This window comes from Esox lucius, chromosome 1 (assembly GCF_011004845.1).
Source record: "Esox lucius isolate fEsoLuc1 chromosome 1, fEsoLuc1.pri, whole genome shotgun sequence".
NCBI classification, from domain to species: domain Eukaryota; kingdom Metazoa; phylum Chordata; class Actinopteri; order Esociformes; family Esocidae; genus Esox; species Esox lucius.
Window position 1 is genome coordinate 1,275,533 of NC_047569.1, and position 23,719 is coordinate 1,299,251.

The window sequence follows — 23,719 nt, forward strand, 5'->3', positions numbered from 1 at the left end:
AACCAGTACATGAACTGATGCTCTGGCTGGATGGTGATGCTGCGGATGAAAATGTGTATGCCAATAAGGACGATTCGTATGCTAATGACGTGAAACTGCGTTCAGCTCTGGGAGACACTGGGGGTCTAAAAGAACTGGAGGTTCAAGTGTTAATCACTCCCAATAATGAATTTAATCTTTGGACTGGTATTAGGTTAGCTGTTCACACCATATTTACACCAGCCATTCACTTTGAAGGTAGAGTTAGTGGAAGAATGCAAATTATAGTCGGTTAATTTCTAAAACAACTATGAGCATTGAAACACATGACTCAACATCTCTGATGTTTGGTTGCCACATCATTAAAGCATGACATGAACCTGTGCACATGCGCAGAAATGCAAGTGATGGCAGGGAAGGAGTGGCCTTGCCGGCCACTTCTTGCGATATCTGCCGTGTTGCTGGCGGCAACAGCACCGAACCTTTAAATCTGTGAAAGGATTGAATGACTCCAGAGCTTTCAGAGCAGACATAATTCAGTACACCTGGGGTGTCATTGTCGTGGTTGCTCAGGGCTTACCTTCTTGGCCATAGTTTCTGACTCGGCTGAGTTCTCGGTATTCCTCTCATAGGCCTTCCCCACTCGAGCCACAAAGTCCTTTACGGTTTCACAGAGTACCCTACGCAGACACAAACAGGGTGAGGGCTAGTGAAACATAAACCTAATAACAGTTGGAACTGTTTAGGGAGACCTTAGAATTGACACAAACATCGTAGACACTGGCGACATAACCTATCAGTCAAATGTGTTGGACCTTTAACCGAAAGTTGTCTGGTTCAATCCAGAGCTAAAGGTAAAACAAATCTATACTTGTTCTGTGCAGCGAAGCACTTAAGCCTAATTGCTCCAGGAAATCACTCTGCTAAATAACCCGAAATGGAAATAGAGCAGGCAGTTGGACTGAACAAAGCAGCAGACGCACTTAGCCGAGGAGATGACCACAGAGTGCTGATCTGAAGTCAGGATCTTGGAAAGGTGAGCCGCCACAGAGTCCTCATAGGTTAGAATCTGCTGCACCTGTGGCACATATAAAACTCAGTCAGAAACAGCCCATTTAGAAAAAGGGTCATGAACAGTGTAAAAGAAAATTATATTGGTCTTGAGTCCTCAATCACCACAAAAAAGCACCAATACTTATAGTGCTATATGTATGTTTACAATGTAGGTCACAAACCTAACAATTATAACCAACAATATCACTTTGGAAAGCTAACATATTAGTTCAGGAGGTTAACAGAAGGGAGGATGTTACACAGAGTTACACTACTGTTCAAAAGTTTGGGGTCTACAGTAGATATAAAAAGTCTACACACCCCTGTTAAAATGCCAGGTTTTTGTGATGTAAAAGAATGAGACTTTTTCCACTTTTAATGTGACCTATAACATGAACAATTCAATTGAAAAGCAAACTGAAATCTTTGTGGGGGAAAAATTAAAAACCTGGTTGCATAAGTGTGCACACCCTTAAACTAATACTTTGTTGAAGCACCTTTTGATTTATTACAGCACTCAGTCTTTTTGGGTAGGAGTCTATTAGCATGGCACGTCTTGACGTGGCAATATTTGCCCACTCTTCTTTGCAATAGGCGCTCCAAATCTGCACAGCCCTCTTCAGATCACCCGACAATGTTCAATTTGATTCAGGTCTGAGCTCTGGATGGGCCATTCCATAACGTTAGTCTTCTTCTGGTGAAGCCATGCTTTAGTGTATTTGGATGTGTGCTTTGGGTCGTTGTCATGCTGAAATGTGAACTTCATGTTCAACGGACGGCTGAAGGTTTTGTGCCAAAATTGCCTGGTTTTTGGAACTGTTCATAATTCCCTCCACCCTGACCAAGGCCCCGGTTCCGGCTGAAGAACAACCGCCCCAAAGCATGATGCTGCCACCACCATGCTTCACTGTGGGTATGGTGTTCTTTGGGTGATGTGCAGTGTTGTTTTTGCGCCAAACATACCTTTTGGAATTATGACCAAAAAGTTCAACCTTGGTTTCATCAAACCATAACACATTTTCCATTTTTGGGGGACTTGATGTTCGTTTTTGCAAACTTCAGCCTGGCTTGGATTTTTTTCTTTGTAAGAAATGGCTTCCATCTTGCCACCCTGCCCCATAGCCCATTCATATGAAGAATATGGGAGATTGTTGTCACATGTAGCACACAGCCAGTACTTGCCAGAAAAACTCCCTGACCAGTTTTCCTCTAGTCTTTTCATCAATTTTGGAGGGATTTCTAGTTCTTATAAATGTCTCTGTTGTGCCATAATTTCTCCACTTGATGATGACTGTCTTCGCTGTGTTCAATGGTATATCTAATGCTTTGGAAATTGTTTTGTACCCTTCTCCTGACTGATATATTTCAACAATGAGATCCCTCTGATGCTTTGGAAGCTCTCTGCGGACCATGGCTTTTGCTCTGAGATGCAACTATGAAAATGTCAGGAACATCCTACTAGAACAGCTGAACTTTATTTGTGATTAATCAGAGTCACTTTAAATGATGACAGGTAATGACTTGAGTTTAACATGATTTTTAATGTGAATGGTTAATTCTGAACACAGCCACATCCCCAGTTATAAGAGGGTGTGCACACTCAACCTGCAAACAGGTTATAGTCAAGTTTTTATTTTTCATTATTCCCCATTGAAGATTTCTGTTTTCAATTGAATTGTTCACAATATATGTCACATTAAAAGTGGAAAATTTTCTGACATTATGTTTGTCTCATTCATCACAAAAACCTGGCATTTTAACAGGGGTGTGTAGACCTTTTATAACCACTGTATGTTTTCGAAAGAAAAAAAAGGCACATTTCTGTACATTAAAATAACATCAAATTGATTAAAAATACAGTGTAGACAATTTTAATGTTGTAAATGACTATTGTAGATGGGAAAGTCAGATTTTTTATAGAATATCTACATAGGTGTACAGAGGCCCATTATCAACAACCATTAGTCCTACATTCCTATGGCACTTTGTGTTTGCTAATCCAAGTTTATCATTTCAAATGGTAATGTGATCACCCGCAAAACACCAGTCTCATGCAATGAATGACTACTTAGGACACTGAATTGTATTGTACTGGAATTTCTGCTTAAATAATCGGTAGGTAAATAACAATCCGTTGTGTCCTTAACAGGTACCTCAGAGTCATCGCTGCAGTCCTCCGTTACCATGGAGCTGGAACGTTGCAATGGAAATTTGGTCTCGTACACCATAATACTCCACCTGGACAAAAAGAACATTGTTTGCCCCTTAACTGACCAGGAGTAACTCCTGGTCTTAATAATATATGGTTTTGTAGTGCCTCTCTTTCTTCATCATTTTCCTCCTCACTTGCTCTCTTCATCTTTCCTCAATGTCCTCCTCCCTCCATTTCCCTTCCTTCCCTTTCTATCTTCCTCTATCACCTGTCGAGCATCTTGGTGCTAGCCCTCTCAAGCTTCTCCAGTATTTGAGGCAGCTGTGCATCATCATCACAGGCCGAGCCCCAGCCCAGGACGCGCGCAAGGTCATTTCCTGTCCCCAGAGGCAGAACACCCAGCTGACACTGCAACACACCAACAACAAAATTATTGATCCTGTTACAATGAAACTCTGTTACACATAGTCCCAGTCTCTCCCAAGTAATCTAAACTCAGTTAATAGAAGTACAGTTCACATCTATAAAATGTTAGACTACCACCTTGTACCATATTCTCATTCAAAGTATTTCTGAAGACATTCTGAGGATCGTTTTTCTAAAGACAGTTTATTACATTACAAACAATAGTGGCCCCTAATGGGGAACCACCTCATCTTAATTTGCGGCATTGCAGGACCATGTTTCGAATCGTGCTTGGTTTGTAATTGAACATGGTTGCCTTGCCTCGTCCTGATTTAGCGACTCCTTTTGGCGACTTGGGCCCGTGAACTTCAGGTGGAAGACAGCAGTATGTGTTCCTTCTGGCACATAAGGATTTGGTTCTAGACTTCCTGGCTGAGCAAACAGATGTGCAGTGGATGTGCTTTGAAATAAACAGCTTGACCTAACTGACCAGAGTCTACTGGGAGTTGCATTGATGAAGCAGGGCCTTAATCACAATGGATATGACAAGTTTGGGGAGAAATTATATTGTTTGATTTATTCCATGATGCTGACAAAATATACATACAGCTCCGGAAAAAATCTAAAGACCACTGCACCTTTTCCTTTCCCTTTTTTCAACTTTTTTTTTCAAATAAGTTGAAAAGGAATGTTTTGAGTGAGGAACAGAAGCGTTCAATTTGCAGTGGAATCTTAATTTTAACCCTTCTGTTCCTCACTCAGAACCTTCCTTTTCAACAAAATGTCTTCCCTATTTTCCTTACTTTTCCCTGTATATGTGTATCAAATAAAAAAACTGAACAGAATGTGTGTAGGCAAAGACACAATCCTTTTCAAGGCAATATCTAGGTAGGGAAAAAACTGAGTTTCTTCCACCTATAGCTCTGGGGACTTAAAGGCCTTGAGAAGATCCAGATATGACCTACAGAAGGCTATCAGGGATGGAAAATACAAGGACAAGTCAGAGACTAACTACCACAGCTCTGACCCCAGACACATGTGGGGAGGACTGCGTCAGATCACAGAATACAAAGGGAGAAACAGCAATGATGCACGTCCCGCAGCCTCGCTCCCTGATGAGCACAACTCCTTCAATGCACGGTTCAAAACGACCAACACAATTCTTTCAGTGAGGCTTGCTGAGGACGAGGACGACTACACTTTGTCCCTAATCATGGCTGATGTGAGGAGAGTTTGTCGGTATGGCTTTCCTTTCCCATTATTCTTATTTTAGAATGATGTAGCTCTGTACTTGAGCTGTTCGTTTTCATCAATGTTTGGTATTATTTTTTGGACCTCAGAAAGACTAGCTACTGAATGAGCATCTGATGAGGATCTTGTGTGAAGCAACCAACACACAAACACACCGACAGACACACCCACGCCGACAGACACAACCACACGCGGACAGACACACAAGTGTTGGGTAAAGCGTTGGGATAAATCGTTGGGAAATTGTGTATTGACAATCTCAAAGTCAAAAACAACATTTTTTTAAATTCTATATTTCCCCCCCATATGCTAGCATCTCCAATCATACAGCCCAGGTTGGGCAGTGTACAACCATCCACCAGAGTGAGCGACACGCAAGAGGAGAGAAAAAGAAAGACTGTACAAAGAGCCAAAAGCAAAAGCAGCACAATCCTTTGGTAAAATATTACTTTGAGATATAATTAATATATATTTTTTTTTATGCCCTGTCTAAGCATTCAAAATCTTTCTTTAGGGCTAGACTAGACAAAAATTTTCAAACAGGTTTTATATCAGGAGTAAACCTTTTTAAAGTTATTCCTGCCAAGTTAACCCTCCAAGCACACAGCAAATAAAATAAGATTTACACAAAAAAGATTATTACAATGCCTATCACATACATTTGGAGAGGTTGATGGGATTATGTGTAAATCTAGACATTCCCCAGCCTTAACAGACACATATACCGGAGAAAAAGTCCCTCATGGCCAGCAGTATCTCAGTCTATTCAGCAGAGACGTGTTGTGTCAAAACAGTATCTTGGTTAGTAGAATGTTTAAAGGGTGACAGTGGAAATGTGAGAGCTGCTGGCTGGCACAGTAGCCAGAGCATCCTGTGAGGCTCAGGGATTGCTTTGGGATAATGGGAGAGGAGCCAATGCATCTTTGTAACTTCATCATTCCCCGATTACACTTCCCTTCTTCGAAAAACACATGGGAGAAATTTGAGTTCCATAAATGGAAACTGAAAAAGAACACTAAATTGGGTGGGTGTTTCTTAACAGTAACCAAACTATAATGGCTTTCCTTTCTTTAACTGTGCCAGAGTGCACAGTGCACGTTTACAAAAAGCCTGTAAAGGAACTTTTATTTTGCTCAGTGCAAACTTGCCTGCTTGTGGAGTGTCAAAGTGTCGATCTCGGAGAGTACCCAGCCGACACTGCCGTCTCCCCCACACACCAGGATCCGGAATGTGTCGAACTTCTGAAAGAGCCGCAATCTGGGAGACAGATGAGAGTCCTTTATAACAATCAGGAATACACAGTTCTGGACAAAAAATTTGTCTGGCCATGTTAGACACACGCAAGCACAAGCATAACTGCCCCAACTCACCCAAGGTGTGGCCCCCCATTCATGAGGTCAAAGACTTGTGCAGGGTTAAGAAGCTGTTTGAAGCGGCGCAGGAACTTGATGCCCTGGTTGTCTCCACTCTTACTGTTAACAAACACCAGGAGTGGGCTGGTGCAGGATGGAGGGCATGTGGCCTTCCAGAACCCTGAGGACCAAAAACAGGCACATTACAGGCAGAGAAGGGCCACAGACAGGTGGTGTCTAGAACTGGTTTGGCTCGCTTCCTCTCTTCCTGTCCTCAAAACTAAATTATTTCAACAGTTATTGAGGAGCAGCGTCGGCAGCTAGCACAATATGTTGATAATATAATCTTTCTAGATAACAATTATTTGAAATGATTCTGTACAGAAAGACCCTTACAAAAATATTAAGTTTCTGGCAGACAGTTGTGGTTAACATTTGGCAATGTAGCCGCAAATGTGCAGCAAGGTCATATTTTCATATGCAAATTACATTTGTGGCAAACCTTGTGGATTTGCAGCAAACTTGTGGTGGACTTCTGGTTACTTTGTGGAAAACATGCATTTACATTTTCATCATTTAGCAGACACTTTTATCCGAAGTGACTTACATTAAGTACAGGAAATTAGGGTGAAGCACCTTTCCCAGGGATGCAACGACAATTGCCCAAGTCGGGTTTCAAACCGGGAACCTTCCAAATATAAGCCTGACTCACTAACCACGGAGCCAAGGACATCCAATTGGTTCTTAATAAAATTTTCTAGCTCCTGGTTTGCCAGAATATTTACCGCAAATTCATATTTGTTTCTGCTTGTTACCAGAAGTTTACTAGAAGTTTGGCACTACTTGCAACTTGTGGTGAACCAGCAGTGAACATGTTTGCCAGAAGTGGGAAACATCTCATTATTGCCAGAATGCATTATTGCCAGAATGTTGATGGAAGTTGCAATATTTTTTGGCAACTTGTGGTGAACCAGCAGTGAACATGTTTGCCAGTAGTGGGAAACATCTCATTATTGCCAGAATGCATTATTGCCAGAATGTTGATGGAAGTTGCAATATTTTTTGGCAAAATAAGTTTGCTGCAAAGATTTTGTTATTGTAAGGGGAAGTATTAAAGAAAGAAATGCATTTGTAAGAAAAGGATGTTCACATGGGTCTTAATCTGAAAATAAATGTTTAAAGTGTTACATATTATTTATTTATTTTTAGATATTTTATAGTTAAAAAACAGTGCATTGTTTTTAAATATTTGTATGTGTTTCTTCTCTAAAAAAACAACAGCGGACACAGGTTAATGCAGTGGATACAGGAGGAATGGAAGCCATGTTGGATTTGGGATCCTCACAAAGTCTGTCACAAAGTGTCTCACAATAGGATTAAAAGATTCTGCACTTTACTCTTATTCCACTTTTTATTACTGGAATCTCCAACTGCAATTTCTGGAAAATGAGGGTGCTATGGGTATTGAACACTACCCTGGCCGATCACATAGACATCCTTCTGCCCAGTTTATGCTTACAGTAAATACAGGTGTAGTTGCCAGTCAGTGCTGACCTTAGGAACCAGAAACCAAAAGGGAATGTAAAAAAAAAAAAAAGAATGAATAACAAATTAGTATTTATGTCTTTGAACAAGACAGTTAACCCACATTGCTCGTGTATGTCAGTATGGATAAAGTGCTTAATTACTAAAATGTTATGAATGTAAAATCTAATGCCAGTTCAGCCCTTTCTCCAATAAATGGTTATGTTTAGGGTACAGGCAGGTGAAGCTGATATAAGATATGTAATAAAGAAGAGCAGAACTCACCGTCAGAGTCAATGCTGTTGAGAGCCGTCGGAGGGATGACTGATACCTTACACTGCCCTAAGGGACACTTAGTCGACAGCTGGTCCTTGCACACCGTGTGCACCTGGACATAAAACACACACCTTTTCTTTCACACATACCGTATTACAACAAGGGCTTTACAGTTGACAACTGATAAGCACAATGGCCTTTGCACTTTTGTGAATGAGTCAATGCATCCAGAAATATTTAACTATATTTTTATTTTACTGGGTTGACATTATATTGAAAGGCAGGGTTTGTACTGATCTCATTTGAATCATCAACAACCTATGCATGCAACACACAGACACACCACACATGAGCAGACTCACCATTGCTTTGCACCAGAGACAACGCCAGTCATGCAGTCGGAGCACGCTGCCACATGTCTTGTCACAAACTGTACATTTGGCGCTGACAGGCAGGTTGCCTTCCAGCCACTGGTGAGGCATAGAGATCTTGAGAGAGAGGAAGTCATTTTTATTATCCAGTAAGTGTTGTTTTTGTTTCTATTTATTTCATTGACGTAGTTTGGGATTAGGTCTCCCATGACACATTATTTCATTCATTTTGAACATGAAAGCAAAAACTGTTCCTAAATGAAAAGTGCTACTTCAAGATGCTTGTTACATTGTTTAACAACAATGACAGCAGGCATCCATGGCATCAAAAGTCAACAAGACAACCACACTTTGCTGAAAGACCAACTACCCCAAAAGGTAATATATTTGTGTATAAAATATTATTTTCTCAATTTCACAAAATATTTAACATACTATATACACCACAAACAAAGAACTTGCTTCTGAAACTCATCAGTCTATTCTTGTTCTGAGAAAGACAGGCAATTCCATGCGAGAAATTGCCAAGAAACTGAAGATTTCATAGAACAACGTGTACTACTCCCCTTCACAGAACAGTGCAAACTGGCTCTAACCAGAATAGATAGTCGGAAGTGGGAAGCCACGCTGCACAACTGAGAAAGAGGACAAATACATTAGAGTGTCTAGTTTGAGAAACCAACGCCTCACAGTTCCTCAACTGGCAGCTTCATGAAATTGTACTTATATAATGTGCCTTCTTTCAAAAACAAGGATATTTCTATGTGACCCACAACTTTTGAACGGAAGTGTATACTAAATATTGTAACATACATTTAAAAATGTACTTTAGTTCATTCAAATTTTTCCAGTGTTTAAAAACCATTTATGGTGTGTTTGAACAGCATACTTTTACTGCTCAAATTATCACCACACAGTACAAAACAGACCCTGCCTTGCCTTGTACACAGGACACACAAACTGACTGTAAGTCGGTCTGGATAAGAAGGCCTTCCAAATGACTAAAATGATAAAAAACAAAGATCAGCACTCACCCCATTCTCATCTTCAATGATGTCCCTCCCAATGGATGCCAGAGTAGTCCACTTGCAGTTGTTGGTGGCTCGGACCGCACATCGCTTGTGGGCTTTGAATTTACACACTATGACAAGAGAGGCATAACATTTTCACAGAGACACACACATGCCAAAGGAATAATATACATTTACGTTGAACCCACAATAGCAAGCAGTTACACCAGTGGTTCTCAAACCTCTCATTTACCCCAAGACATTTCAAATGATTTTTGCCCTGAATCAACTACTCAAAGGCTGAATAATTAGCACTGATTCAGGTTAGCTAGTTTTGGAATACATCCAATACATGTCTGGGGTGGCCACGAGAGGTTTGAGAATTACTGAGTTACACAAACAGTATTCCCCTTTTCAAGTAGCCTAATTCTGGCCAGCAGGAAGCCTAAGCTCTGGTCAAGTGGAAAATGCTCTAATCCTGTTGTGGCGCGGTTATTTTGCTCGGACAATACTTGTCAAATAAAGATCGGACATCCGTAGCATTACCCTTCACAATGTGTTTGGATAGAATAACAAAACCATTGACCGCACGTGAGGGAGGAAATTATTTAACATCAAACTAATTGTCAAACATCAAACTTTTCACATCCCTGCCTCATCACATTACAACATTGCATTAACAGATGTAGAGTGTGTCCCAAATACCAGCCTGTTCCCTATATATTGCACTACCTTGTATCAGAGCCCTGGAGCTGACTTAAAAGGAGATGGGGAGACATTAGGGACATAGACATAGGTTGCAGTGCAAAACACAATGAAACAAATCCGCCTTAAAGGCCCAAACGGTGATATGCATTTTTATATATATATATATATAATTATGCCCTTGCCGAGCTCCATGCACATTCCTGAGTGTCCTTTTCAAAAACTGAAGCGGACATGTTCTTTTGAGTGATTTGTTGATGAAGCCCCTGCGATAGGGACAGATGTATGAGCTGGCATTTGGGATTACCTGAAGTTCAAACTCATTGAAAGAAACCATTCCACTCAAAGAATGGGCTTCAACAAGTAGATGTATAGCCACTAGCCAATGTGTTTGAACTTTCACGTACCTTCACAAGACAGTCCGTGTGAGGTAACTCCGGAGAGGGCCTCACGGCATACGTTGCAGTAAGTGGGGCGGGCATGCGAGCAGGCGTACCAGTTATGCATCCCGGAAAAGTGGTCCATGCTATACTGGGTGGACTGGGAGAGAAACAGATGAGACCAAACATTTGAGATCAGTCCTAAATTTCCATCCTAACCACTACTGATCTTAGAATTCTTCATCCTGGGTTGTGTTGACATTAGCAACTAATTTTAAATACACTCTTATGTATTGATTTGGACAGTGATGCTTTAAACTTTTAATTACGTTCAATACTGCAGAATTTTGGATTGGAGATAACAATTCATATGAGGCTATAATTCAGAATGTATTCTTCAGAACTTTTCTTTTACGTTAATTACACACTCTCAGACAGGCTACGTAACCACTTATATTCTATATTCAAGATCCGACTTGAGGAATTGACTTTTTGGTGTCTTCAAAGTTGGAACATTCTACTATACCATAAAAAGGAGGGGGGAAAAACACAGGGGTAGGATCCATCTATACACAGTCTGTTCCAACAACCACCCAACCTCTACCTGGATGATTATTTTATCTTGTCACACCCAACCTTTTCTGAAATGTTAAGTTTAAAGATGATGCAAATTATCTAATTTTCTGTGCTTTTTGTCTTATTAATCATAGATGTCGTGTGCCATGTCACAAGAATTTCATTGTGCAGGATGGCGCTGTATAATTCGGTGCCCTTCATGAAAAAAAAAAAAACTTTATTGAACTTTTTTTCATGAAAAGAGCAACACAAAACTTGATTGACACTGACCCAACCCGTCTGTGCTTCTCTCCCTGGCTTACTCAGGGCAACTCTTAACTTGGATAGGCCCTGTCTGTAGATAAATATCTTTATCATTCTCAAAACAATCAGACAATTTTATAAAGCCCTTTTAACATCAACAGTTGTTACAAAGCGTTTTAACAGATGCCTAGCCTTAAACTCCAAAGAGCAAGCAACAACAAAGTTGATGCACAGTGGCTTGGAAAATCTCCCTAGTAGAATAGAAACTTAGGAAGAAACTGAGAGAAGAACCAGACTCTGAGGGGTGGCCAGTCCTCTTTTGGCTGGGCCGGGTAAATATTATATGAGCACATGAACTTTTAGGCCATGTCAATATGTTTGCATGTTTCTGATGTCAGCTAGCTAATAAGCTAACGTTATTGACCGAATAAGATGACAGTGTAACATGTTTTGATAACTGGTTAGAGGGTGTTATGTAGACTATTTCCAAAAAGGTGTTTGAGTCATTCTGTGCTAAAGGCTAAACTAGAAATGCCATTGGATTGCAATAATCTCTGCAGATTTTTTTGATTAAAATAATGTACTTGCAAATTGGGAGATAGGCAAACAGTTCTGAAGGTAAACAATTTTGATTAGTTCTAACTCATACCGAAACGGCCGATCACATTGTTCCATTTCTATGTTCTGTGTGTTTTAGTTCTAGTTTACCAGTTTGTATGTTCAGTTTAGTCTTGTCAGTGTAATCGCTTTCACCAATGTCTTGTTTGCCCCTTCGTTATATGTCCCTATTTAAAGTTCCTCCTGCCATAGTGTTTCTTGTTGGTCACTGTGCATATGTCTACGGCTGTACTGCTTGTGTGTCTTTCTGTATTAAATTACTTTTGCTTTTTAATCCTCTGAGCCTGTGTCCTGCTACCCATGGCGCATCGTGACAGAAAGACCAAATTCAAAGGAAACAACAGATGGACGGTAGGGGAACTCCACGGATGGCCGGATTCTGACTCTGAGGATGGAGGACCTCTACCATCACCCGCTGGTCAGCCCTGATGCCGCCCAGAATTCGCCCCTGGAGGGGGGGGGGGGGGTCTGGGGTGTCGTCTTCCCCTGGTCTTCTCCTGAGTGGCTCAAGGAGGAGTCCCTGCTGACACCCCCGGAGGTGTGGTCCGACAAGCCTATTCCTGCTCCTGAGGCGGGGTCACCTCATCCTGCTCTCGCACCTCTTGTCATGGTACCTCCCGCTTCTGCTCCCTAGGCGGGGCTGTCGCCTCATCCTGCTCCCGAGGCAGGGCCGCTACCTCATTCTGCTCCTGAAGCAGGGCCACCGTCTCATCCTGCTCCCAAGTCAGGGCAGCCGCCTCATCCTGCACCCGAGTCAGGGCCACCGTCTACTCCTGGTCCCCCTCCGCCGGCTCCTGATCCCCCTCCGGCTAACCACTGACAGAAAAATATTCTTCTGTCAGTAGTTGCGCAGAAAGAAACAGGCAGCCAGCTTGACCCTGCTCTACCCGAGTTGCATGCAACAATTACTAACAGTGATTTAAGCACTTATACAAATCTAAGACATGTGTTGTTATTTCCAATTAATAAAAGCAATCACTATGTCACCTGGGAGGCCCTGCATGTCTAGGCTACTTAGAGATGCCTCATGATTCATTCATGATAACAGTATGCATAATCATGTTAGCAGACACATTCAAAAATGCATTTGAATTTACAGTAAATAAAAAAGGTTACTATTAATTTTAAATGTATTTTTTAAAACATATTTCGGATACATTTAAAAATAACAAAATTGCCTAATTAATGTATTTAAGGAAATGTAATTAATGCATTTAGAATACATATACACAATACAAATACACAATTTATGACCAAATGCATATAAAATTGTTGTAAATGCATTTGAGAAAGTATTGTTCAATTTTCCAGGTTTATTTGTCAAATGCACAAACAACACAGCATCATCCTGCACAATTAAATTATTGTGACATGGAACCAGACAATGACGTAGTGAGAGTTAAGAAGAATACAGAAGCAAAAATATAGCCAGAAAAAAACCATAACAGTAAAATAAAGCAAAATTATACATAACACTGTACACTAGCAGCAGTTTTAAAAAACAAAAGAATACAAAGAGTACAATAAACTAGCAGCAAGTATTATTGAACATTTTTGGCAAGTATGGCAAAAATATACTGTACATAACAGTGTAAACTAGCAGCAATTGATAGTTATTGAATATTATAGATACATACACCGATCAGCCATAACATTATGACAATCCGCATAATATTGCGCAGGTCCCCCTTTTGTCGCCAAAACAGCCCTGACCCGTCAAGGCATGGACTCCACTAGACCTCTGAAGGTGTGCTATGGTATCTTGCACCAAGATGTTAGCAGCAGATCCTTTAAGTCCTGTAAGTTGCGAGGTGGGGCCTCCATGGATCAGACCTATTTGTCCAGCACATCCCACAGATGCTCGATTGGTTTGAGATTTTTCCAATGCTCTGTGGTCCAGTTTTGATGCTCACGTGCCCATTGTAGGAGCTTCGTCAGTGTCACAGAGGTCACCCTGAGGTGTCACTCTGGGGGGTCACAGCATGGGCACTCTAACTGGTCTGCAGCTACACAGACCCACAAACCATGATGCACTGTGTGTTCTGACACCTTTCTATCAGTAGCAGCATTAACTTTTTCAGCAATTTGAGCTACAATACCTAATTTGTTGGAGCAGACCAAACAGGCCAGTCTTCGCTCCTCATGTGCATCAATGAGCCATGACCCTGTTGCCGGTTCACCGGTTTTCCTTCCTTGGACCACTTTTGATAGGTACTGACCACTGCAGCCCGGGAACACCCCACAAGGGCTGCAATTTTGGAGATGCTCTGACCCAGTCGTTTAGCCATCACAATTTGGCCCTAGTCAAAGTCACTCAGATCCTTACATTGCCCATCAACTTTGAGAACAGAATGTTCACTTGCTGCCTAATATCTCCCACACACTGACAGGTACCATGATAACGAGATTATCAGTGTTATTCACTTCACCTGTCAGTTGTCATAATGTTATAGCTGATCAGTGTATGAGAGTAATAAGCCTGTGAATGGTGGCATAGCACACCACAACTATGTAGTTAGTAAAATATAACAAGAAGTAATATTAGAAATAATACTACATAGCACCAGTTTACAAAGAGTACTGTAAACTAGCAGCAATATTGGTAGTATTGAGTATTATAGATATGGCAAGTATGGCAGTAATATACATAAACATTTAAACTAGCATACATTTTTGAAAGAGTAGTAATAATACACAAAATGTATATAGCGCTTTTCAAATACACAAAGACGCTTTACAATACATACATAAACAATTACAGATAGAGCAATGAGACAAACGGTAGCTAACAAAACAAAAACAAAAAGGGGGGTGGTGGGTCAAACATCATAGGGCTGGGGCTAGGGATAGACTTGTTTGAACAGATGAGACATGAGGTGGTGGATGAAGATGGCAACAGATTTGGAGTCACGGATGAATTGTGGAAGTGCATTCCAAAGTCTTGGAGCAGCCAGTGAAAAAGCCCTGTCTCCAAAGCTCCGCAGCTTGGATCGAAGGATGATAAGGAGGTCAGCAGTGGCAGAGCGCAGTGACCTGGAGGAATGGTATTGGGGAATAAGGTCCGAGAGATAGGGTGGAGCAAGTGGGTGAAGGGCTTTATACGTGAAAAGAAGAATTTTGTCAATGTATTTAGAGATTCGGAGCCAGTGGAGTTCTTGTAGGATGGGGGTGATGTGCCGCCAGGATTTGATGTGTGTGAGAAGTCTTGCAGCTGAATTTAGAACAAGTTGTAGTTTATGGAGAGATGAAGAGTTAATGCCAGAAAGGAGAAAATTGCAATAGTCAAGACGGGCAGAAATTAATGCATGTATTAGGGTTTCAGCAGCAGTGCGGGACAGGGAAGACTAACTTGGCAGTATTGCGGAGGTGGTAGAATGAGGATTAGACTCTCTGTTTTATGTGTTGTTCGAAGCTGAGTGAGGAGTCCAGTATGACACAGAAGTTGCGGGCATGAGTGGATGGCGATACAACAGAGTCATCAATAGTGAGGGTGCCGGCTTTGGTTAGTGTGGATTTTGTACCAAGTAGTAGAAGTTCAGTTTTTTTCACTGTTAAGCTTGAGGAAGTTCTGCTGCAACCAGGTTTTTATTGTTGCCAAGCAAGTTCCAATATGAGACAGAGGAGGGTTGGTGAGGGATTTAGTGCTCAGGTAGATCTGAGAGTCATCGGCGTAGCAGTGGAAGTCCAATTTAAGGTGACAGAGGATCTGACCAAGGGGGTGATGTAGATGATAAAGAGTAGGGGCCCAAGAACGGAAACCTGGGGGCCACCCTGTGTGACTACAGCGGAGTCAGAATTATAACCACGGACTGAAATGTTGTGAGCACGGTTGGTGAGGTATGAGCGTAGCCAGGAAAGTGCGGCTCTCTACACCCAAGGCTTTGAGCCTGGTGAGGAGGATCTGGTGATTGACTGTGTCAAAGGCAGCGCTCAGGTCAAGCAGGATAAGGATGTTGAGGGCGCCAGCATCAGCAGAGACAAGGTGGTCATTAACAACTTTGAGGAGGACAATTTTAGTACTGTGAAGTGGTCGGATTTACTCTCGTCACAAAGGGGCAGCAATGCAAGTGTCTTAGGAAGTGGCATTTCCAATCAACCATAAAAAAAAGAAGGTATGTTCAAATTGTTGTCGGTATGGCTCAGAAGGAAAGGAAATACATTATTTAGGGGCCTCAACCAGTCTCTGCCTAGGGCCCCCAAATCACTAGAACGCCTCTGGTTGGAAGTTTTGATGGTGTCGGAGATGAAAGAGCATCATGAAGAGCATCTCTGTACAAGGAGAGGTGAAGCTTATAGGCCAGTGAACATGAACAGTTAGGCCAGTTCTGGTTCGACTTCCAAGCCGGCGGCCCTCCTGCTTCATGACACAGAGCTCAGATGTAAACAAGGGTGAAGCTGATGTGAAGGTGACAGAAGGTTGACATGTGGTATGTTTGAGAAAGAGAGAGAAATTCTGGATCTTATGGTCGGATAAGGGGAACAGTGAAGGGGAGATGTGAGTGATGTTGCAGGCAACAGTGCAAATTAGGTCAAGAATGTTGCCCTTGATGTGGGATAAAGTAGAATAGTGGTGAGGGAACAGGCTGATTTGTATTCAAATGAGAGAAATGAGGGAAGAGACAGTTGAGATACTTTATAAATGGATTTGTGCAAAACAACAAGGCCACCACCACGGCCAGTGAGGCGGGGTTGGCACAGATAGCTATAACCAGGGGGAGTAGCAAGATTAAGGGAGAAAAAAAATCATCAGGTGTTTGCCAGGTTTCAATAAGTAAGAGGAAGTCCAGGTAATTGTCCAACACGAGTTCATGAAGGAGGAGTGATTTATTGTTCATAGAATGGTTGTTTAAAAGAGCAAGATTGGTAGTGAAACAGGGTAAACTAAGGTTGGGGAAAGCGGTAGGTTGGAGGGCATGGAGGCAGCTAAAATCAACGGAGCGAGAGGAAGGATAGATTTGACATGGGAGTTAGGCCAGATAGATCATATGTTGGTGCTGCTGTTAGCATTACCCAACCATTTACGTCGACTGCCTTGATGGATATAGGTGCGTCGGCTTAGAATGCCCAGTAAGCTGGTAGCTACTTCTGAAGAGAGGCGATAGTTGTTAACAGATTCCAGGTTGAAGGGAGAGTAGTGATTGTTACAAGTAAAAACTGCAGTAGAGAACCAAAGTAATCCAGGGGTAGGTGTTGTCAGGAGGAACATGGGGAACAGAGTTGGCAGGTACATGACGATGAGTTAGCAGTAGAAGGGTTAGCAATAGCATAGATGAGACAAATGGGGCAGGCCAACTCACACCAACCAGCGGCAAGGCCGGCAAATATAAACCCAGAAAAAACACACCCTCCCCAAAACAACAAATACAAAGAGAAAGTGTAAACTTAATCAATGTAAGTGATATCTGGAGCACAGTGGTGGCAACCAGGTTGTTACCAGGATGCCAGAACAAGAGCCAAAGAGATAATACCTTCTGGAGAGAAGCTGTGGAGCAAGCTGGTGAGTAGGCAGTGGGTTGGGGAGGGGGGTCTTCAAGCGTGGTACAGCAGGAGAGAGGTCCAATGATGGAAGTCCACAGGGAGTTGAGAAATAAATCAACAAGTAAATTAATTCAGTCGGGAGGTGGTAGTCAAGTGTTGGTTGTGTAAAATGTTTTCTGTGCAGGTATTAGCTCTAGCACCGCAGAGGTTCAGCTAGTGTCGCGGTCAGGAGTTAAACAAGAGCTGAAAAACTGATCGTTAGCTAAGTCCCAGCTCACTTCATTCAGACAAGCCAAGGGGTAGAAGACGTAAAACAAGACAATAAACCAGGCAAGTACAAAAAACGAGGCACAGTTCCATAGAAAAGCGGCAGTCCAATGCGATCCCAGCAGCTACTCTCCGTGGAGAAAACAAAGTCAACATAGACGTTCTGTTGAATATGGGCTTCGTTCTGAGTAGGATGTATTGAGTATTATAGATACATTTGAGTGTAATATGCTTCTGAATAGTACATGCAAAGGAATAATTGCCCATTAAAAGTACATGAAAGGACATCAGCGCATCTGGAAAGTTTCAGTTTGACCAGCATGATCATGGATCAGTGTTGCTGATTGAAGAGCCTTATGGCCTGAGGAACAAAACTGTTTTTGAGACAGCAAGTGCGTGGTCAGAGAGGATTTGCTTTCAATGGTGCACCTGTAGAAGTTGGTGACAATTTTTACAGACATGCCAAATTTCTTGAGTCTCCTCAAGGAGTGTAGTCGTTTTTTGGGCAATTTTCACTGCTGAGTTCGCTTGTCAGGACCACAGTCATCTTTGATGAACACACAGAGAAACTTGAATTCTGTAACTCTCCACTTCAGCCCCATCAATGTTTGAGGGCATGACCCCCCCTCTGCATCTCCTTTGTCTTGCAGATGCTGAGAGAGAGGTTGTTGCCATGTTCTTGACCTCCTCCATGTAAGCGGTCTCATCTTAGTCAGAGATGAGACCCAGGATGGTAGTGTCATCCACAAATTTGAGGATGTTGTTGGAGCTGTGTGTGGCAACGCAGTCACGCGTGAACAGGGTGTACAGGAGGGGACTGAGTAAGCAGCCCTGCAGGGCTCCAGCGCGAAAAGGTGTCGTTCAGGCAGACGATAGGTTACTTCGGTACAGGGACAATGATGGTCTGTTTGAAGCAGGTGGGGTCTGCAGACAGAGACAGGGAGAGTTTGAACACAGAGATGAAAACCTCCACTAGTTGTTCAGGGCCTGGAAGGCCATCTGGCCCTGGTGACTTCTGAGGGTTCACTTTAATAAAAAACTCTCCTCACGTCGGCCATGGACAGACTGTAGCTGTCCTGGTCCTCAGCAAGCCTCACTGAATGAATTGTGTTGTTTACTTCAAATCATGCATAGAAAGTGTTGAGCATGTCTGGGAGCAAGGCGGCAGGACGGGTTTCATTGCTATTTCTCAGTTTGTAATGTGACGCAGTCCTCCCCACATGCGTCTGGGGTCAGAACTGGGTTAGTTAGACTCCAACTTATCCCTGTATTCTCATTTTCCATCCCTGATACCCTTCTGTAGGTCATATCTGGATTTCCTCAAGGCCTCCAAGTCCCCAGTGCTATAGGCGGTGGACCGTGCTCTGAGCTTCGCACGGACATTACCATTTACCTAGGGCTTTTGGTTGGGGAAAGTCCTGACACTGACCCTTGGGATTGTATCCATTTCGTATCTGTGAATAACAATGGTCAAGAGTCTGATCGCCCCGGGTAGGAAGGTTAATGTGCTGGTGGTATTTTGATAAAACATTCATATCTGCTCTATTAAAATCACTAGCCACAACAGCAGCTGCCTCAGGGTGTGCATCCCCTAGTCAATTAATTACTCCATATAGGACTTCCAGTGTGTGCATTCTATCCACCTGCAGGGGTATTTAGACTGCTGTGATAATGCGGAGCTGAATTCCCGCGGAAGGCAGAAGGGCCATATCTTTAAAGACACTAGCTCCAGGTCTGGGGAACAGTGTTGATAGCACTGCAACATCCGTTCCCCAGCAAGAGTTAACCATAATGCAGACCCCTCCGCCCTTACTTTCACCTGACTCTGACGTTCTGTTCTACCGGTAGACAGAAAAACCAGCAGGGGTGATGCCCGAGTCTGTCCCCTTAGGATCCAGCCATGTTTCCACAAACGCTACCACACAACAGTTTGCAATGTCCTGTTGGGAGTTAATCCGTGCGTGTAGTTTCTCCATTTTATTGTCCAGGGATGCAAAATTTGCGAGTAGAATGCCCGGTAATGGCAGTTTGTAGTCTCTCATGAGATCTGCATAGGACACCGGCATGTTTGCCCCTCTTCTTTCTCTTGCGTCAATGTTTTGGCGGCACAACAAAATAATTGCAGTAGTCGCTCCAGTCAGTAGCAAGCAAGCAAGCAAGCAAGCACGTTAATTGATATAGCACAATTCATACATAGAAGCACTTCAATGTGCTTTACAAAAGAAATAATTTAACAATACAATTGCATTAAAAAAAGACTCAAATGAAAACATCAAAACAACATCATAATAATAAAACATAGAATAAGAAAATAGAAGTAGAATAAAACGGGATAAAAACATAGAAAGCTATAAAAGCTGTAAGGCTAAACATTGCGGTTAAGTTTAACTGTTCAGTCATAGGCAGAAGAAAAGAGAAGTGTTTTTAACCTGGATTTAAAAACGGTATACGTTTGGGGCACGCCTAAGATCTTTTGGTAGTTGTGTGCAGCATAACTGCTAAACGCAGCTTCTCCATGTTTGGTTTGGAGTCTGGCCTCTACTAGCTGACCTGTGTCCATGGATCAAAGAGCCCTGCTCGGTATATATTATTCAAACATATCAGAAATGTATTCAGGGCCTAAACCATTCAGTGATTTATAAAATAAAAGCACTACTTTGAAATCTATTCTGTAACTGACCGGAAGCCAATGCAAAGATTTAAGAACCGTGGTTATGTGCTCTGTTCTCTTGGTCCTGGTTAACATTCTAGCAGCAGCATTCTGAATGAGCTGCGGCTGTTTTACAGTCTTTTTGGGGAGTCCAGTTAAGAGGCCATTACAGTAGTCAACCCTACTAGAGATAAAAGCATGGATGAGCTTCTCTTGGTCTTTTTGGGACACCAAGCCCTTGATTCTGGCTATATTTTTAAGATGATAGAATGCTGTTTTGGTGACCGCTTTGATATGACTGTTATATGTGAGGTCTGAATCTATCAAAACACCAAGATTACGCACTTTGTCCCTTTGAGGGCCAGAGAATCCAGCTCTTTACTAATACTAGTTCTTAAATTTTTGTTGCCTGTTTTATCTAGGTTTAATTGGAGAAAATGTTGGTTCATCTAGTTATTTATGTGCTCCATACAGTGAGTCTATTGAGCTGTTGTCATACGGTTCGACACACATATATACAGCTCCGGAAAAAATTAAGAGACCACTGCACCTTGAAAAGGAAAGTTTTGAGTAAGTAGCAGAAGTGTTTAATTTGCAGTGTTCTATTAATTTGAACACTTCTGTTCCTCACCTTCCTTTTCGACTCTTTTGGAAAGGAAAGAAAAAGGTGCGGTGGTCTCTTAATTTTTTCCGGATCTGTATATTTGAGTATCATCGGCACTGCTATGGTAGTTAATGTTGTTGTTCTGTCGAATTTGGCCCAGAGGTAGCATAGTAGTGTAAAGTCCACGTTCAATGATGAACGAATATCCAAAGATGCTTGTCGATCATACTGTATGAGCGACAGTGCAGCAAGAACCAAAATAAAAACAATAATAAGCAAGAAACTACAGAGTGAAAGGGGAGCCATTGCCATTTTTTTACGGCGCACCGGATATGAAGAAAATAATATATATTGGAAAATACATACTAAATATATTTTTGAATACATTTAGAAAATATATCTTTGAATACATTTTTAGAATGTACAGTAGAGTTTGGCAGGCTCTGTTTCAAACCTGTGATATTTGGTTTCCAATTCAAGCGTGCTATCCACTGCTCCAAACAGGGATCTGTTTTAGAAGGGGCGAGTTGTGGCATTACCAAAGTTGCTACATTACGTTAGAGTATACTGGTGACTGGAAGATTAAATGTATTTTGAAAAGATAGACAGTGAATATAAAAACTCTACACATCCCTGTTAAAATGCCAGGTTCTTGTGATGTAAAAGAATGAGACAAAGATAAATCATGTCAGAACTTTTTCCACCTTTTGTGTGACCTATAAAGTGAACAATTCAATTGAAAAACAAACTGAAATCTTTGAGGGGAAAAATGTAAATCTCACAATAACCCTTAAACTATAACTTTTTGAAGCACCTTTTGATTTTATTACAGCAGTCTTTTTGGGTAGGAGTCTATTAGCATGGCACATATTGACATGGCAATATCTGCTCACTCTTCTTTGCAAAAGAGCTCCAAATCTGTCAGGTTGCGAGGACATCTCCTGTGCACAGCCCTCTTCAGATCACCCCACAGATGTTCAATTGGATTCAGGTCTGGGCTCTGGCTGGGCCATTCCAAAACATTAATCTTCTTCTGGTGAAGCCATGCTTTTGTGGATTTGGATTGTGGATCGTTGTCGTGTTGTATGGTGAACTTCCTCTTCATCTTTCTAACGGATGCCTGAACTGTTCATAATGCTGCCACCACCATGCTTCACTGTGGGTATGGTGTTCTTTGGGTGATGTGCAGTGTTGCTTTTGCGCCAAACATACCTTTTGGAATTATGGCCAAAAAGTTCAACCTTGGTTTCATCAGACCATAACACATTTTCCCCAAATGCTTTGGGGGGACTTGATGTTTGTTTTTGCAAACTTCAGCCAGGCTTGGATGTTTTTCTTTGTAAGAAAAGGCTTCCGTCTTGCCACCCTACCCCATAGCCCATTCATATGAAGAATACGGGAGATTGTTGTCACATGTAGCACATAGCCAGTACTTGCCAGAAATTCCTGAAGTTGCTTTAATGTTGCTGTAGGCCTCTTGGAAGCCTCCCTGACCAGTTTTCTTCTAGTCTTTTCATCAATTGGAGGGATTTCTAGTTCTTGGTAATGTCTCTGTTTTGCCATATTTTCTCCAGTTGATGATGACTGTCTTCACTGTGTTCTATGGTATATCTAATGCTTTGGAAATTGTTTTGTACCCATCTCCTGACTGATAACTTTCAACAATGAGATCCCTCTGATGCTTTGAAAGCTCCCTGCGGACCATGGCCTTTGCTTTGAGTTGTAACTAAGATAATGTCAGGAACATCCTACTAGAACAGCTAAACTTTTTTAATCACTATTTGTGATTAATCAGAGTCACTTTAAATGATGGCAGGTGTGTAATCACTTGAGTTTAACATGCGTTTTAATGTGATTGGTTAATTCTGAACACAGCTACATCCCCAGTTATGAGGGTGTGCACACTTATGCAACCAGGTTATTGTGAGGTTTTTATTTTTCATTATTCCCCCTTGAAGATTTCAGTTTGTTTTTCAATTGAATTGTCCACATTATAGGTCACATTAAAAGTGGAAAAAGTTCTGACATGATTTATGTTTGTCTCATTCTTTTACATCACAAGAACCTGGCATTTTAACAGGGGTGTGTAGACTTTTTATATCCACTATATCTACAAATATACACTGGTCAGCCATGACATTTTGACCACTGACAGTTGAAGTGAATAACACTGATAATCTTGTTATCATGGCACCTGTCGGTGGGTGGGATATACTAGGCAGCAAGTGAACATTCTCTCCTGAATGTTGATGAGTTAGAAGCAGGATAAATGGGCAAGCCTAAGGATCTGAGCGACTTTGCCTACAATGGGCACGTAAGCATTAGAACTGGACCACGGAGCAATGGAAGAAGGTGGCCTGGTCTGATGAATCACGGTCCCTTTTACATCACCTGGATGGCTGGGGGCATGTGCGTTGCTGGGAAGGAGGCAAGCCGATAGAGGCAGTGTGATGCTTTGGGTAATGTTCTGCTGGGAAACCATGAGTCCTGCCATTCATGTGGTTGTTACTTTGATACGTATCTCCTACCTAAGTATTGTTGCAGACCATGTGCACACTTTCTCAACAGGTCATGGCTGTTTTGGCAGCAAAAGGGGGACCTACATAATATAAGGCAGGTGGCCATAAATGGCTGATCGGTGTATATGTATTTCAACACCTGAAAGTTGTCATCAATTTGTCCTTAATTATGAACATTTTGAAAGTGTTTTGTATATTCGCTGTGTGAAGACAAGTATCACACGTTCTACATGCATTTTGCATTGCAAAAAAAAAAAAACATTCCGTATGTGACAACTTATTCACCATTGATTCACCATTCTACAG

General features: G+C 41.8%; 1 protein-coding gene and 1 long non-coding RNA gene across 7 annotated transcripts in view; one reads left to right on the plus strand and one right to left on the minus strand.

Annotated features, from left to right (window-relative positions):
- The window catches only part of LOC105029822 (diacylglycerol kinase delta), a 94,105-nt gene that overhangs the window by 36,070 nt on the left and 34,316 nt on the right, over positions 1 to 23,719 (minus strand). For 4 of the 6 annotated variants that reach the window (XM_010903359.4, XM_010903358.3, XM_020047694.2 and 1 more), the window contains 10 exons: positions 10,486 to 10,618; positions 9,398 to 9,504; positions 8,355 to 8,480; positions 8,002 to 8,104; positions 6,211 to 6,373; positions 5,989 to 6,097; positions 3,453 to 3,592; positions 3,186 to 3,270; positions 963 to 1,057; positions 560 to 659 (listed from right to left, as the gene is read on the minus strand). In XM_010903359.4, coding sequence (XP_010901661.1) covers positions 560 to 659; positions 963 to 1,057; positions 3,186 to 3,270; positions 3,453 to 3,592; positions 5,989 to 6,097; positions 6,211 to 6,373; positions 8,002 to 8,104; positions 8,355 to 8,480; positions 9,398 to 9,504; positions 10,486 to 10,618 — 1,161 coding nt within the window. Of the gene's footprint in view, positions 1 to 559; positions 660 to 962; positions 1,058 to 3,185; positions 3,271 to 3,452; positions 3,593 to 5,988; positions 6,098 to 6,210; positions 6,374 to 8,001; positions 8,105 to 8,354; positions 8,481 to 9,397; positions 9,505 to 10,485; positions 10,619 to 12,156; positions 12,242 to 17,363; positions 17,407 to 23,719 lie in introns of those variants that run through there. The other 2 variants (XM_020047698.2, XM_020047697.2) reach the window with 2 other exon arrangements.
- LOC105029821 lies at positions 8,409 to 12,264 on the plus strand. Its single transcript, XR_829527.3, has 3 exons — positions 8,409 to 8,512; positions 8,674 to 8,741; positions 12,179 to 12,264. It is a non-coding gene; the product is annotated as an uncharacterized LOC105029821 (long non-coding RNA).